The following is a 17,758-nucleotide window of genomic DNA, read 5'->3' on the forward strand; positions in this document are numbered from 1 at the left end:
AAAAGCCACAGAGCTGTAACATAGTAAGAAGTCTCCTGTTGGCCAGGCACATGCCGAGAACTGGCAAATGACAAGCAGTGTATGTAAAACCAGGCTGATGGGCACAGGCAAAAGCTTCCTCCTCCACCCTAACGTTCTTGCACCCGAGACGGCAAGAGGCAGACAGGTTACTGTTCTGGAACCAGAAGGAGAGGGGGCAAACACAAAAACCTCTCCCATTTATACCTGGCCTATTCAAGCCAGGAGTGGCCTCAACAGCAAACGGCTGCATTCACTTTGCAACTCACTATGAAACCCGTCACATCACATTCGCACTGTTGCTAGCTGAGCAGTGTGAGGGCTTCATGTATTCTCATACTGGCCATCTAGATTTCTCCGTCAAATCAATGATCACAACTGAGTTGTTAATTACAAATGGGTTGTCAGGGTATTATAACCCACAAAAGCCAGTAAGGTGGCCTTGGTAACTTTAAGAACAGATACAGTGAGAGGCAAGTTCCACCCTGAATTAACAGTTGTTCAACCAGTTTAGCTTGCCTAGCTATTTCTTTAAAAGAAAAATACATAGGTATGGCTTAATCATATGGCTCTAATACGTCAACTCCTACATCAGCTATCCTTTCCTTATTGCATTAAAATACAGACCTGCATTTGACACAAGATGAAACACTAGAAATTGTATTATAGGGACCCATCCTGCATTGGCAGGGGAAAAGAACTGGCTGCTCAAGCAGGTATTTTGTTTGTTTGACACCTCTCATATATTGATTGTCAAAGGTTAAAGAACAAAGAAATTATAAATAAATTAATGAAGTTACCTAGTCTGACAATAAGCTAAAACAGCTGCCTAGGCAAACACTTACCATCACATTGCTCCCAGGATTTAAAAAACTAGTTACAGTAACTCCTCACTTAACGCTGTAGTTATGTTCCTGAAAAATGCAACTTTAAGCTTTACAAGGCAGCACAAATGGAGGGAGAGGAGACAGCATGGCAGACGGAGACAGAGACACACCCTGTGTGAGAGAGAGAGATGCGCATTGCCCCTTTAAGTACGCTGACCCACTCTAAGTAGACCAGGAAGTTGAGACAGCTGCTGCTGCCAGAAAGCTCCCTCCATCCTGAGCCCTGTTGTGTCCCCCGCGCACTGCTCTATAGAAATAGGATAAGCAGGGGGCAGGAGCAGGGGAGGGGGATACACCCTGATATTAGCCCCCTTCTTCTCCCCCCCCCCAGCAAGCAGGAGGCTCCTGGGAGCAGCTCGAGGGCAGGAACAGCACATGGCAGTGGGGGGAGGGACAGCTGAACTGCCAGCAATTGCTAGCCTGCTGGGTGGCACAGGGAACTTAGGGGAGCGGGGAGCTGATAGGGGGAGCTGATAGGGAGGCTGCCAGTTCACCCTGGTTCCAAGCCCCCACCAGCTAGCTGCAACAGGCTGCTCTTCCTGCAAGCAGTGGGCAAAGCAGGCAGCTGCCAAAATATTATAAGGGAGCATTGCACAACTTTAAATGAGCATGTTCCCTAATTGATCAGCAATGTAACAATGTTAAACGGGACGACTTTAAGTGAGGAGTTACTGTATCTCCAGGACCTGGGAAATTCACTCAATGCCAAGCTATAAATCATTCTATATAGTCTGTCTCCTTTAGGGCTTTATGCTGCTGCCGATCACCATAGTATCAGAGCATCTCCCATATCGAACAGCAATAGCGAAAGTCCCCAGAGGACTACATGGAGTCTTTGGCCCTTTTCCTTTGGGGTCCAAACTCTGCTTGTAGTAGTGCTGTTAGGATTTTTTAGACTTCAAAAATTTCCTCTATTTCCCTTTGGTAGCAGCTAAGGGTAGCAGGGACTGTCAGTGTCCAGTTGGCTAGGACCTTTCCAAGTCAAGGTTCTCTCATCTCACTTCAGAACAATGCTCAGAGCTTTTAATCAGGATTCAGAGCCCTAGACTCACGGAAGCATTGCATTAATCTTGTTAAATGAACACCTACCTCTTCCAATCAGACTTAAGAACTGACAGCAGGGTGAACAGTTCTGATCTCCAGAGGGAAGGATCAAGGTTGGCAAGACAGCAATTGAACGTCCGTATCTCACTGATTTCAGACTCCACATAAGTATGTCCCACTTACTTACTTAAATGGGCCAGGTTCTGCTCTCAGTGATACCAGTCATTCTGGTGTAACTTCATTGTCAATAGAATCACCCCAGTGTTGGGGAGATCACTATTTGCCTTTTACAGCTGAGAGCAATTGGCTAATACATTAAGACACAGTAATCAGAAAGGGGATTTTAGCATCTGGCTACTACTAAAAGAAGCCTTTGGTAGAAGTAATGGCTCCAGTGCCTGACCTTTGTCCCATAACCTAAACTATAGAATGGTAGTGGGAAGGTTAATAAGAGGAATTCTATTTAGAAATAATAAAGTCATATGCTGCTCCAGTGATTTGAAATCAGTCTCAGATTAGAAAGAGAAACAAGGGAGAAGGGGGGGAAGGAAGAGAGGGCAAAGTCTAATCACAATAATAAACAGTATGAAAGTTTAGCAGCATTTGTAATGTCCTGTTTAAACAAATATTGGTCACACTGCTCAAGACACACATACAAAGACACAGTCTATGTGGAGTCTGAAATCAGTGAGATAAGGGCGTTCAATTGCTGTCTTGCCAACCTTTATCCTTTGCCTCTGGAGATCAGAACTGTTCACCCTGCCATCAGTTCTTAAATCTGATTGGAAGAGGTAGGTGTTCATTTAACAAGATTAGTGCAATGCTTCCGTGAGTCTAGGGCTCTGAATCCTGATTTAAAACTCTGAACATTGTTATGAAGTGAGATGAGCGAACCTCGACTTGGAAAAGTATCAGACACATGTAGTCCATGGCCCTTTTCCTTTGAGGCCAAGCTCTGCTGGTGCTAGGGATGTTGGGATAGTGCAAAGGAAAGAGCAACCCCCTCTCCTGGAGCGCATCAAGAAGGAAATGCAGGAAGAGTCCAGTATGGAGAGTAGGTGGATATGACATCAGATGGAGCCACACTATAGAGAATTTTGAAAAATTGGAAGGCAACTCAACCTGGGTTCTGCAAAAGAGCAAAACACAATTATATCACTGAAGACCTTGGGCAGCTGTAAGCAAAGATTGCCATCAGGTCCATGGCTTCCCAGAATCTGCTGGAGCCAATAATTAATCAGGCATGTCTGTATATCTGAGATTTCCCACCCTAGCAAAATAATTAATCTGCACAAGACTGGCATACAGTCCCACAGCATTTCTGCCGAGTCTTACTTGGCTCATATCCAGCAGAACTGGATGTGAATCATCCCCACTATTATTTTCCACAAGTGTTCAGTAAAAAGTGCCAAATGCAGGCTGGCTATATTTGGACTCAGTGCACAGCCCTACCCATATCACAAAGAGCCACACTATTCTCTTCAGTGCCCTTAGCAGTCATAGGAGATTTGTTCTGTTCTATATACAATGAAGAATTGACACGTGCGTGTCAAATGAAGTACAGTGCATCTTGGAACTAGGGCATGGTCCCAGACACACCCTTGCCTTGGTGCCAATCAGACATTGTCAGCACTGTCTCCGCACACTTTGTTGTTCCCTTGTAGGTGAATAGACCTGCCGAGTTGCCTTGTCACTCTCTTGTTAGAGGGGCAAGGATTCCCCCTCCAGCAGAAGTGGCAGAAAGCACAAGGAAGGAGGCAGCCATCCACATCGAAGCCCTGAGGCAACTCCCTTCTAGCTCCCTCCCTGCCATCTGAACCCCACAAACCCCTCTGAGGGATGGCTCACATCCTGGAGGAGGAACCCGAGTAAGGCAATAGTGATGGCCACAGTGCTGACTTACTGGGCTCCGTCGAGACTCGCGGGACTGAAGTGGGAGGGATCAATGCCATGGAGAGCAGCCATCACTTCCTGCCCACCCCATATACATCCGAGCCCTGCCGGGTGCCAGAGTGTCTTCAGGGTTGAGGGAAAGAGAGAAATGATGCCAAGGAGGAAGCACTCACCTCTGAGCTGAGAAGCACCAGGACTCTGTCCTCTCTGCTTGGGGAAGTGGAGAGGATAAGCTGGTCCTAACTGACATTGACATTACATTTACTGCATACATGACAGTAGATTTAGACTGTAAACTCTTCAGGGCAGGGACTGTCTCTTGATATGCAGCGTTATGGGGCCCTGATCTCAGTTGGGACCCGTAAGTGTCATTAGAGGAATAAATACCTTACAAAAATCCATAATTTAATAAGAAGGGATGGTGGGATGTGGAGAAACCATGCCACTAATCTTGGGTTTCCTTGATCTAACAAACAGAATACAGGACAGTATTCCCATTCTCACTACTCAGTCAAAGTGAAAGCACACCAGAAACAGTAAAACACATTTTCAGGTTGTGGTAAAACAGAAGGTCTTCAGCACAAGTCACCTGCCTCTGGTCCCCACTAGCTGTGTCTGGAGAAGGCACACTAACCAAGCCATCTCCAAATGGATTTCCTGTTGCTAACACTTCTGGGGCCTTTGGACCCAGTTTATTGAGGCTACGTTTTTATGGTGAAAGCTGAGGACCCAAGCCAGGTACTATGCACCAGTTAGTTCTGGCTATGTCCCCAAAACACTTGATCTCTGCAGCAGGGTAAATTTCACCTGTAAGCCCTAATGCAGATCCAGTTATATTGCCTAGTACTGAAAACAGTTCACAAAACCCCTGTTGGAATGTAAATGCCAGGTATACAAGCCTAGTACCCCAAAGGCATGGCATCTAGGACTCAGACCATACAGTGTCTGGGTCTCACCTTTTTCTGATTACCGGCAGATTGCACAGTGATGCACAGTAATGTACTTACTTTCCAGTTTCTCCTTTTTCTTTCTAATGGATGCTCGAAGCAGGTCTGGCCCCTCTAGCGCCTCTTGAAAACGTTTTGCCTTCACTTCACTAAACCATTCACCAGTCACAAACTTTTTCTTCTTTTCATCCTTGAGAGAGCCTTGTAACCGTCTATATATATATATAAAAAAAATACCCTTGAACAAATGATGCACTAAAAATACACTATACTCACAAATATTTTACTGATGCTGGCCAGAAGTCATGTAGGAACGCTGGCTCCAGCTGACTGAGCTCACAGAGACTTTGTAAAGCCTCACACAGTATTCTCCATCCAAAACATTCTCCATGTGAAAGTCAGACATTCTTAGATTTTTTTTAAATTTATTTAAAACCCAGCCAAACATGGGATTTTTTTAATGCATTTCCAAAATGTAAACCTGCTAATAATACTAATACTTTTCACCTTCCATATGGAGGATCTCAAGGGCTCCTTTACAAACATTATTCCCCACCACACACACCTTCCTATTAGGTAGAAATCACTTCAACCCCACTGAAATGTGGCTGGGATGGATCACAGCAGCTGATTTAAAAATTAAGGACAGGAGGTGAAGAATACCACACCCAATTGAACATGCAGGAGAATTTATGTGGGCTGAATATAATTACTTCTGAGGGAATTTGGGGAAGACACTGGGCTTAAAAAACCCCACACCTCTTCTTTTACTAAATGTGCCACAGATCATGCGTAACTGCAAGGGGACAGGAACCTGGTTTTACAACTCAGCTGCTTCCACCTGCCTAGCCAGGGCACTGGTTCAGTTCTGATCAAGAGGGAAGAGGACATCCACTGAATCACCAAAACCATTTTCTGCAGCAAGTGCATAATCCTGGATGGTCTCCCATTCAGTTACAGACCCACCCTATTCCTGCTTAAGCTGTGGATTAATTGAGATCACAGCCCAAGGGAATACAGCTGCAGGTCCATCACATTTAGACTTTCTAATATGTAGGCTTCTGTGTTTCCTGTTGAAAACTCATCCAATACAGTATGTTCCAGTGAGTAAAATACTGAATCCACTCTCTCCAATTTTATAGCTGTCTTGCCCAGCCAACTGGTGACTATTTAGTAGTGCCTGTCCATAACCAGTCAAGACCAACACTACCATCCCTCCTGTCAGGAAATGCATATTTTAATAAAACCTCTGTAGGCAGCAGGGTACATACAGTAACTCCTCACTTAAAAGTCATCCAGGTTAATGTTGTTACATTGCTGATCAATTAGAGAACATGCTCATTTAAAGTTGTGCAATGCTCCCTTACAACATTGTTTGGCAGCCACCTGCTTTGTCCACTGCTCGCAGAAGATCAGCCCATTGCAGTTATCTGGTGGGGGCTTGGAACCAGTGTGGACCGGCAGCCCTGCTAATTTCCCTGTGTGGCAGCCGCCCAGCAGGCTATCAATTGCCAGCAGTTCAGCTGACCCTCCCCCTACTGCCATGTGCTGCTCCCAGGAGCCTCCTGCTTGCTGTGCAGGGGAGGGGGGGGAGTGCTAATGTCAGAGTGTCCTCCTCCCCCTCTGCTCCATCTACATAGAGTGGGAGTGTGGGGAGTGGGAAGAGACATGACAGGGCTCAGGACAGAGGGAGCTTGCTGGCAGCAGCTGCTGTCTCAATGCACTGATCTACTTAAAGTGGTTCAGTGTACTTAAAGGGGCATCACACACACACACACACACACACACACACACACACACCTCTGTCTGCCATGCTGTCGCCCCTCCCTCCATTTGTGCTGCCTTGTAGAGTGAGAGGCCACATTAACAACAACGTGTTAACCCTTGAGGGCTCAGCTGAGTGCTACTTCATCATTTAGCAGTAAGGCATTCCCTGGGAAATATCCCACCCTCTTCCACCCTCTGACTTCACCTCCTCAGACAAGCTTCCCAATCATCATTGCTGTGTACAGTATTAATATATAGTCTTGTCTGGTGAAAAAATTTCCATGGAACCTAACTCCACCATTTACATTAATTCTTATGGGGAAATTGAATTTGCTTAATATCGTTTCGCTTAAAGTTGCATTTTTCAGGAACATAACTACAACGTTAAGTGAGGAGTTACTGTACTACATAGGCAGCAGGTGAAAAACTATGGACCAGCTGTTGCCATCGGTACTCAGTGAGTAAACCTTTACTTCTTGAGTTGTTCCCATTCATTTCAATAGGATTACCTGCAGAGTAAGGGTGGCAGAAGCTGGCCCCATATTGGGTGACACTTCTGCACACAAATTTTTTAAACACAATCCACAGTGAAACTTAGAAATTGGACAGCTCACTTGATTTGTGCCAGTCAGCTAGGCAGTAGGAGGGGGATCACCTTGGTCGGTTGGCCTGGTAACTAACCTTACGTGTTTGGTAAGTCAGACGCAAATAGCAGTATTTGTCCCAGGGGAGATGCAGTCACCATGAATGTGTGAGTTTCCCATGTAGATGAACATTATATGTGAGGACTTTCCCTCAATGAGTTTTGACACTCTGAACTGCACAGAGAGAAGTGCGGGTATGAAGAGCTATGCTGCAATTTAACTCTCAAAAGGGCTCTTCGAGGAATTGATTGGCTCGCCCAAGCTCTCTCACTATCAAATATTATCTATGGTATGAACTGGATTAGAGAGTGACTGAGTGAGCACACTCCATAGGGCTGCTATGCTTTCCAGGCATTGCAAACGTTCCATGACTGAACACTCCTATGCAGCACAGCCAGTCACATCCTCCCAGTATCTATTTGTCTAGTAAGTGGAAATAGCTCAGAACACAAGACTGAAGAAAGCAGACAGACAATGGGCCTCAGATTTTCAGAGCTACCAATAAAGTTAAGGGAAACCCCAGTAGCTATTTCCCTGCTCAGGTTAGAAAATCCCAGCATTGTACTTCCCCACATTGACTACTTCAGTTCCTTCCCCATTCAAATGCAAACATAGATGGTCATAGACAAGAAGAAGGGAGTGAAATCTTGTAGTAGATCCCAGTTCTTTGATCTCACTTTAAGCTCTGCCCAAATAAATCCTTCAAGAACTTGAGCAAACTCTTTCAACTCTCTGAGCCTCAGTTCCTATCTGCAAAATGGCATAGTAATATTTTCCTCATGGGGCCACTGTGAGGCTAAATCCATGAACGTTTCTGACTCAGACTGAGGGCCCTATAAAAATCCTATGTATTGTAACAAACCTGTAGCCACCCAAGAGCTGTATGGTTATCACAGTGTTGCACACCAGGGCCACTGGGAACTTCATGATGCCAATGTGGAAAAAACCCTTATCCTCCTGCTCCAGCACTTGAGATAAAGGAGAATCTCCTTAGCTCTTAATAGTATAGTGCCCATGACACACAGTTGAGCAGTTGTGATCCCATCTATTAGCCGGCTTTGATGGATATGCACTAGCCAGTTCATGACAGTATCATTAACAGCTGCACTCCCTCATTATTAATGCAACAAGTATCTGAATCATGCGGCAGGAGTCTGAAACCATTCCCCTGCCAGCTGAAAGAGGAAAGTTAGTAAAAAGCACTCCTACTTGGACAATATCAACGAATGCCAAACAAAGATCACAGCAGCTGTGTCTTTCGTCATGATATTTTTTTTATAACTGCCTGCCCACAGAATGGGCAATTTGCCTGCCTGATGCTACAAAGGTTAGGTCAGAACAGCAAGAAAATTAAGATGGCTTCATGCATTAACTAGAAAGGAAATCACAGTGAATGGTACATGGGGAACATGGATCTTCAGCTGTCCCCACACATGCAAATCCAAGCTGGAGGCCCTGGTCACTGCATTTTGGCAATTTGTTTTGGGGGAGCCTGTTTGGGGTAGGTTTTACCGGCTCTGCACTTTTCTTTTACCTTTGTCTGTCAATCCCACAAGTACCTTTCATGAGCTCCAGAACGTCTTGAGCCAAATTCATGCCCCAGCATGCACGGAGCCAAATGCATCCCCTGTTGAAGTTACACATGAGGGATCAATCTGTTCCTTCAATGCCCTCTCTGGACAGCCCTTTTTCTCCTGGCCACCACACCAAGCAGATTTTTGGCACACGAGTACTTAGCTGTCCTTCCCGAGCGCTCCTCTGTACTGTAACTGGCCCTGGCACACCTAGCTCACTTTTTTGGCACCCCAGCTAGTAAGTTTTTTGTTTGCTAACCTGTACATTTACAGCACAAAAACTTTGCTGAGTTAGCTGGCTCTACCTCCCGGTACTCAATACAATTCAAGGAAAAGGTTTTCCAACCCTCTGGAGATGGCTGAGGGTGCCAGAGGAAAAAAAAGAGCCATCAAGATCCAATTACCAACAAGCGGGGGTATTAACCCAGAGGATATAAAGATACGAAGAGTCAAATTTGACCTGTTGCTTCAGAGCAGGCGTGGTGGGGAAAGGGCACAGACCCTGCTTGCTGCAGTATGACATTTTGTTAGGAAGCAGCATTAGAATTTAGTGCTTCTGTCAATATTACAGACTCCCTATTATCCTCTAACCATCAGCACAGCTAGCAGAATTCCCCAGCACTAGGGGTATACCTGGGTTCACCTACATTGCTACTCTTCCTGCAACAAATCCAGGGAAGGGTAAAGCTTTATCCAAACTCTAAGAGTTGGGAGCTCACATCCAAAACTCCCATCAGGTGGGAGGAGAGGGACAAGGGCCATGAACTCAGAGAAGATCCCCAGACCACCCCTCTGAAGGACCTTGCAGTTAGCTGGCCCCTCACTCCACACTGTAGTACAAAGCAGAGTCCATGGAGAGTGGACTCCTCTGGACTCAATGCTAACATGCCCCAGAACACATGGAGCAGTGTGCTTGGCAGAACAAAGGGAGAACACACACTATTAAAGCCACCTCTCTCCCCACCATGGATCTAGGGCATTTTGTGGCCTAATTTCCATTCCTTTTCTCCCCCACTTTGGTGCATACAATGGAGAAAGTTTTGGACCCAGGACTAGTAGAGAAGTAATAGTACATAAAAACTAGGGGATGTATTCTGAATTCACCAACACTAGTGGAAATCCATCGTACCTCCTCTGACTTTACTCAGCTTCTCCCAACTACCACCAGAGTTTTACTCAAAAGCAGGTCAGGTAGTGAAACCAACCGTGGACCTCCCCTACAGAAAAGGGCCGAACCAGGTCAATTATATTAGAGTAGGGTCCACGAGCATCACCACAGTTAAAAATCTGTTACTCTTTCCAAACTAAGGCCTGGTTCACAGGAGTTTAAATGGGCATAAAAATAAACAAACCAAACCAACTGCAAATGGAAACTTTGCCAAAATTTAGCAAAGGAAGAAAACACACACACACACACACACACACACACACACCCATCACGCAGTATGGCCATATCATTTTGCATTTTAGGAGGGCAATCATGGTACTAAAAGCATAATTTGGATTAGTGCCAACACTAGCTTTTGCAGTCACATGTTCTTTCTGTCTAATTCCTAGTGTACACTAGAAAAGGTTGGTTAGTATACGCCCTCCAACTCTCCTTGTGCAGATGCAGCTTATACCAGAAAAAATGTCATTTGGTATCGCTTATACTGGTTCCCTGCACAAATGATGCTAGACTGGTATAACGGCCTCTACACTAGAGCTTCTGCCAGTATAGAACCATAGTGAAAACAAAAATCACAGCCCTACCCAAGACTGCTCTGCTACAAAAAGATTAGCCTTGACTCCAGTCATGCTTTCTGACATTCCCACCTACCACTGTCTGGTCTCTGGAGCACATTTCTTGTAGACCAGAGGGCAGGACATACAAAGGCTCCTCAGAGGCTCATGTAGAAGTGCTACCCACCCATCATCCTAGACAGCGCATCTTGCCCTCATGATGGGCACAGGCTTTTCTGGCTCAGCAAAATATCAAGAGATCACATCACTAGTGCAAACTGGCATAATTCCATTGACTTTCATAGAACTATGCTGGCTGCCCCAAATTTTTAAGCCTTGTGCTTACTACCAACCAGAATAGCTTAATGGCTGGCATTTTAGAAGTGGCAGCAGCAGCAGCTACTAACACAAACCAGCCAGAAGTCAAACGAAAAAAACCAAAACAGTGGAAGGATGGTGTTCTGGTTAGAGCATTGCAGATCTGGTGTCTCTTCCTGGCTCTGCGACAGCTCTGTGTGTGGCCTTGGGCAAATCACTTAGCCTCTCTGCCTCAGCTCCCCATCTGTAAAATAGAGATTGCATATTGCCCTCCCTCACAGGGCCGTTGGGAGGATGTGGTCATTAAGGTGCATCGGCACTCAGGTACCACAGTGAAAAGCATCATGGAAAAGCCTTTAAATCTCTACCTTGTACATTTACAAGTCCCATTTAAATAAATCCTAGGAAACGGCTACACTCCAAGGGTGGGGAGACTCAGATCAATTGCTGCTCCTGTATTTTAATTCCCAGCACTCAAACATGACTCCAAGCATGTGAGAGTTATTGTTGAAATCAGAGACAATTGCGCCTGGCTCTCCTGGTGGCCACAATAGGGTGGTAGACAAAGGCAAGAAGGGAAATAGGATTCTTCAGGCTCTGACAGTGACGTGGGGAGTGGGGGGACCACGGCAGCCTACAGCCCTCACACATGCACACCGCTGGGAAGGGTGGTAGTGGGGAGATCATAGGCTGATGAGCCTCACAGATCAGCATTTGTGTGCACTTGAGCACTCTTACCTGATACGATCATTGTCTTTTTTCTTCAACTCTGCATCTCTCTGCAGAACCTTCATAAGCTTCTCATACTCCTCTTCTGTTAGAAAGCTTAGGTCCAGCATCTTCTCTGTAATGATCTCCAGCCAGCTGGAGCACCAACAGACCAGAAACTATTTGAGAGCCAATTGTGAGAGTGCCATCAGCAGCCCCCTGAGCAGAGGGGCTCAGCGTGCCAAATAGTATTAGAGCTTGAAAAAAACAGTTCACAACAGCATGGCTTGGAGGGAAATTGCATTAAGATTTTGACTCGTACTTCAAGGCACTAAGCAGTTCTCTGGCACGGTTTTCTAGACAGAATGCCTGCTTGTGCCGGGGGGGGGGGGGGACACCTCTCTCCACAGTTATGTTCCTTCCTTTGCCTCACACAGTCAATCAAATATCCAAATATAGAGAAAAGAGCTTCCCACTGGCTTTAGCTGCCTCAGAAGGGATGAAGGATCGACTCTGACGTTAGACATCAATCACCAGAACTTCTGCCGTACGTCCTCCTCAGTACAGAAGTCATCTGAAGTGCAGCTCAGTTGTTCCTGTAAAGAAATAGCACAGAGATGCCTTTATAGATAAACATGCCATATGGCGACTGAATGTGTACATTTGGGGTGTTTATTTGTTCTTAAGCACAAGTCCCATAGCAAGCTGTCCTATCTTTCTCCCCATCTCTGACAGCTCGCCATACGTATCAGTCTAATCAGGATACAAGCTTATTTTAGTCAGCTTCACAGGAACTGGTAAATAGCTTCCCTAGCACACTGCTTCTAAAACAAACAGGTAAGAAACACGGGCAAGGTATTAATTCACTTCACCTCCATTTCCCCACCTGTAAAAGGAGGTGAATGTCAGACACTTACCCACTTAAGAGATTAAAAAAAAAAAAAAGGTATGTAAGTGATAACTGTAATTGGTTAATCTACAAAAAGAACCTTCATGCTGCTCATTTAGTATTGTGTGTGCATGTCCCCCTACTGTCTGAATAGCAAATACAAATGCAGTGTATGACTTTTAAATCATTCTGTGGTCCTGCTGGCACCGAGCACAGAAGTGGAGAGGGGGAGCAGATCACATATTGCCCTGTTACAGTGTGCCCCACGGCTCTAGCCAATCTGAGGGTAAAGAGGTCCCTGATCACCTGTAGAGCAGTTACCTCTAGGTTCTCTCACTATGAAGAAGCAGTAAGGAAAATTAACGGTGGTCTCCAGGTAATGATGAAAGATGCTCGGTGGGTGTTACCTACAGCCAGAGGTGAAAGTAAGCCGGTACAGGCCAGTATGGAGGACTGGTAAGAAAAGGAGACTGGCTGAGGAAGGGAGAAGCCTGCCTCCTGCATAAGAATAGTTTAAACTCAGCTGTTCCCTGAGTGGTTCAGCCCTCGGGTTAGGAGCAGTTTCTGGCATCCTTGTTAATTTCACTCACAGTAGCTGGGGGGAGTGGGGAGGGTGTGTTTGACCATGGCAGGGGCAGTCCTTGTCTGCCCCCGGGATGAGGGGATCTTGTCTCCAATACTAATATACACAACAAATACAAGCATTTGGCTGCACAGCTTAAATCCAGAGCTAATCAAAGCAGGTGGAAGGGGAAAAGTCACTGTCACATTGGTTTCTCGTCTCCTCCCTCCCCCTCCTCCAGCCAGGCTGCAGACAAGGCTCTGCATTCCTCCTCCCCTTCCCCCTGCAGGGGTTCTCCTCTAGGCTCTAGCTTGCAGTAGGGACACTGGCTGAGGGCTTGGCTACACTTACAAATTTGCAGCGCTGCAGCAGGGTGTGAAAACACACCCTCTCCAGCGCTGCAAATTGCGGCGCTGCAAAGCGCCAGTGTGGTCAAAGCCCCAGCGCTGGGAGAGCAGCTCCCAGCGCTGTCCGTTATTCCCCACAGGGAGGTTGTGGAAGCCAGTAAATAATTAACAACGTTTTGAAGAGATCTTAATGATCTTGAGTTAGGCTAACTGTGACCCTGGTGACGTGAGGAAGCAAGATAATGTAAGACAGAGTGAATTGTGTGAAAGTTATTACGACCTTGCAATATGCAGTCTTGCAGTCTTGTTTTTCTAGTGAGATAGCAGAAAAGCTTACGTATAAACAAAATGTATTTGTTGCTTTTTAGTGTCTCCATGATTGCTAGAAATTGTCTGTAAAAAAGGTATAAAGGCTTGATGTAATTGTTTACCAGTTGAGAGACCTGTCCAGGACCCTGTGTCTTATGGCACTCTCTCCCTCCATGGTAATTACTGGAGAAATAATAAAGTATTTAATCTTGCTGCACCCAAACAAAAAGCGAGAACTAAGTTTTTCTTCGACAAGGTGGAGTACGGACAGCGCTGGGAGAGCTCTCTCCCAGCGCTGGTGCTTTGACTACACTTAGCGCTTCAAAGCGCTGCCGCGGCAGCGCTACCGCGGCAGCGCTTTGAAGTGCTAAGTGTAGCCACAGCCTCTGATGCCTACTGCTGCCGCCTGCATAAGAACAGTTTAAACTCAGCTGTTCCCTGCGCAGTTCAGCCCCCAGGGTTAGAAGCTGTTTCTGGCATCCTTGTTAATTTCACTCCTAGGTGTTGATGGGGGGCGGAGGGGAGGGTGTGTGTGACCATGGCAGGGGCAGTTCTTTTCTGCCCCCGGGATGAGGGGATCTCCTATACACACAAAAATCAAAATCAGGAACCATTTCCAAGTTCAAATCTATCCCATTCCCTCCCCAGCAGAGGATCATGGTTGTGATGTCCAAACTGCTTGCAGATCCTCTTTGAAATGTTACTGAACTGCGCAGGGAACAGCTGAGTTTAAATTGTTCTTATGCATGAGGCAGGCTTCTCCCTCCCTCAGCCAGTCTCCCTGTTCCCTGCTGCAAGCTAGAGGGAAGCCCCTGCAGCTGCTGCTCAGTGCCAGGCAGGGAGAAAGCATGGAGCTTAGTGTCCGCAGCCTGGCTGGAGGAGGAGGGAAGACATGGAGAAAAATGTGACAGTGAGTTTTCACTTTTTCAGGCTTATTCCAATAGTAAAGTTTTATTACAGACAGTACTGGTAGTAGTAACAGCAGCTTTATTTTCTCGATCTATGTCATGCATAGATGACATAGATAGAGGGATCCATGAAGTACATAGGAGAGGTGGGTTGCTTGCAATTGGACCATATGGGTAAGAAAGTAAATTACTTTCACCCTTGCCCAAACCCCAGGGCTCCCAGCCGCCTCTGCAGCTCCGGGGGTGATTTAAAGGGCCTGGCTCCTAGCTTCAGCTGAATCCCCGAGCCCTTTAAATCCTGATTTAAAAGCCCTGGGATTTAAAGGCCCTACCTCTTCTGATAGAGGCCACGCCTCTTCTGGTTGAGCCCCTCCCCCTCTGCAGGACTCTGGAGTACCAGCAAGTCCTTTAAGTTACTTTCACCCCTGCCTACTGCACAGAATCACCTGCTTTGCACACATGAAAAAAAAAACCAACCTGTACATCCATGGAATACAGCAATTCTACTCTGGTCCTTTAAAGTGCTTTCTATTTAAACAGGCAGCTCACAGAACCACATAGAACAAGAGCACTTCTCCCAGTGTTGCCAATTCTTGCAATCTGATCATGAGTTGTATGGTATTTGGCATTTCTTAAAGCCTCAGCTTCTGGAGTCAGGTGATAATGACAACTCAGCTGTCATTTAAAAGAAAAGGGGGGGGAGGAAAAAAATTAAAGAAAAAAACCTATTGTTTTTAAAATTCCCTTTTGAATTTTAAAGGGGGGGGGGGGAGAAAGATGACTCAAGATGTATGTGTATTTGGGGTTGCCAATGCTGTTTTTGTCTGATCAACATCATATTTTCTTACATGTGATACCAGTACCACTTTAGTGGATTAAAACAGAAATACTTTAAAAAAATTCACTACTTCTGCTGATTAAATGTACATTTCATGCAGCTTGGTATGAAACTGCACAGAGCAATTTCACGTTTGTTTCCAGTCATTTTTCCCTGCTGGTTCTCATGCACTATCACAATGATGAGTTCAACATGTCCTGGAAATGTTGGTTAAAGTTCAAATAAAATGTACCATGAAATATTTGTTACTCTTCGTTTTGACAAAACTTTTTAACAAAACCTGAAATTTGAGCCAAAATTATTTGAGAATCTCTCCAGCATCTAAAACTACAAACAAAAAGATTACCTACATATAAAGCATCTACTAGTTAAAATCCTGTTTTACTCTCTGGAAATTGTATTTTAGTAAATTATTCCATTATGGTATAGGAAGGGAAAAAAGGAAATTAAAGCCCACCACAATCAAACTGTCAACACCCTCTTTTTAGAAAACAGGTTTAAAAAAAAAAAACAAAAAAAAAACCTACCTGAAGCATTTACTGTGGAAAAGTTGTTTTATTTTTAAATTGTGAGAAATCTCCACCTGCTGTTTGGGTATCTGACTTCAATGCTGCTAAGCCATTGGAACCAGCCACGCAGAAGTAAACAGAGATTATTTGCATAGGAGCTCAGCAAAACTGTCACCTTTATGAGTTTAGCCAAAGCATTTCTTGATGTTTGCTCTGCACATTACCACACCTCTGTTGCTGTGGACTCAGGCTTGAAACAGGAAAACCTGCAGTTATTCACCACAGTATTTTAAGATAAGGGCAATAGCGTGTAATTTGTTTACTAGTATCTAGAGGCACAATAGGAATAAAATCAACTGACATCAACTGTATGTTATCATGCAGGAACACGAACACATACTGCTTCCATAACATTTCTTACCATAAATGTCATAGGTCTCATTTGTTCTCTCTCTCGCATTAAAATGCTTTGCTATACTGGAAGTAGTCCTCTCCTCCCAAATCTGCTATGGGAGAGGGGTGACAATATGTTGTAATGTTTCCCTATTCAGTAACAACAAGAGCCATCCCTGCATTGACAAAGGGAACGTACTACATGTCTAAAAGGGTCTTTTACATCTAATTACCTTGATAGGAATCTCTCTGAAGGAGAACCTCCTAGAAAGATCAATACGAGAAAGTATCAGATGGGTAGCCGTGTTAGTCTGGAGCTGTAAAAAGCAACAAGGAGTCCTGTGGCACCTTAAAGACTAACAGATGTATTGGAGCATAAGCTTTCGTGGGTGACTGCCCACTGCGTCAGACGCGTCAATACGAGGAAGGTTTGTTGTGCAGAGAAATCCAAAAGGGTCAAAATTGGAATAGTCTGTTTCCAGATCCACAGAAACCCCACGAAGTACAGCATGACCAACGTGGGGGTGGGCTATCTGATAGGTCTACTGCCACGCTCCTTCCTCAGGGCCATCCTTCCAGGCTGGCTGCACCTTTCACTGCAGTAGCCTCTGTCTCCCTTTGGGCCTCTAACACAGCCCCAAAAAGAAGCTGCTGCTCTGGTCACAGCAGCGGCTCACTCAGATCCAAAAAAATTCCATGGGGAATGTGCTGCTGCCACGAAGCTACTCATGAGCTACCCAAACCACTGCATGCAATGGAGATGTGGAGTTTATTCTGAAAAGGAGCCCTGTAAAAAAATGGCATATGGGCGTCTGTATTACTGGTGTTTCAGTTTGCAAGTGAAAAAGATTCCCTTCTTCCCCTCCCCGCCCCAATGGCAAGCACTGCAGACTCAGCCTGGGCTCTCACAGCCAACCTGGTTCCCTTCTAGCTTTTGATTAATCACCAACAACAATATTTCTGCAGGCCAAATTGTGCCCTCAGTTATATGTGTGCGACCTTCCTGGAGTTGCAAACTTTGGCCCTACCGTTGGAACTTGGCTAACGAACTGTTGATGATTGGGCCAGAACACAGCCCAGCTCACTCTCCCATATCTATACTGCCTCTGAAGTGCTAATAACTTATTTTTGTCAAGAATTCAGCAGTTTGACTCTGAATATACACAGGGAACTGTGCTGTTGAGAAATTATATGAAACTGGCATGTTATTATTCAGTGCACTCTAACAACTGGTGAAAGGGAGAGGTCCCAATTTCAACATCCGGGGCTAGATCCTCAGCTGGCATAAATGGACACAGCTTCATGGAACCCGAGTTCAATGGAGCTGTGCCCATTTATACCAGTTGAGGATCTAGTCCAAAATTCAGCAATCGATTAACTTCCCTCCAATTAGCCCTGTTCTCTCTCTGTAACCAATCGCACGAAGCAGACATATAATTGGTATACCCCACGCACCAGCCCAAAATCCCAGGACCAAAAAA

At 45.4% G+C, this 17,758-nt stretch overlaps 1 protein-coding gene across 2 annotated transcripts in view; it reads right to left on the bottom strand.

The window, feature by feature from the left end:
• LOC123377618 (synaptotagmin-like protein 4) overlaps positions 1–17,758 on the bottom strand; it is a 63,209-nt gene that overhangs the window by 32,843 nt on the left and 12,608 nt on the right. Inside the window, exons 1-3 of one of the 2 annotated variants that reach the window (XM_045030731.1) lie at positions 15,015–15,033; positions 11,553–12,118; positions 4,850–5,001 (exon numbers count right to left, since the gene is read on the bottom strand). In XM_045030731.1, the coding sequence (XP_044886666.1) occupies positions 4,850–5,001; positions 11,553–11,653 (253 nt within the window). In that variant the 5' untranslated portion in view covers positions 11,654–12,118; positions 15,015–15,033. Of the gene's footprint in view, positions 1–4,849; positions 5,002–11,552; positions 12,119–15,014; positions 15,034–17,758 lie in introns of those variants that run through there. The other variant, XM_045030730.1, reaches the window with a different exon arrangement.

Source organism: Mauremys mutica, chromosome 9 (genome assembly GCF_020497125.1).
Source record: "Mauremys mutica isolate MM-2020 ecotype Southern chromosome 9, ASM2049712v1, whole genome shotgun sequence".
NCBI lineage: Eukaryota > Metazoa > Chordata > Testudines > Geoemydidae > Mauremys > Mauremys mutica.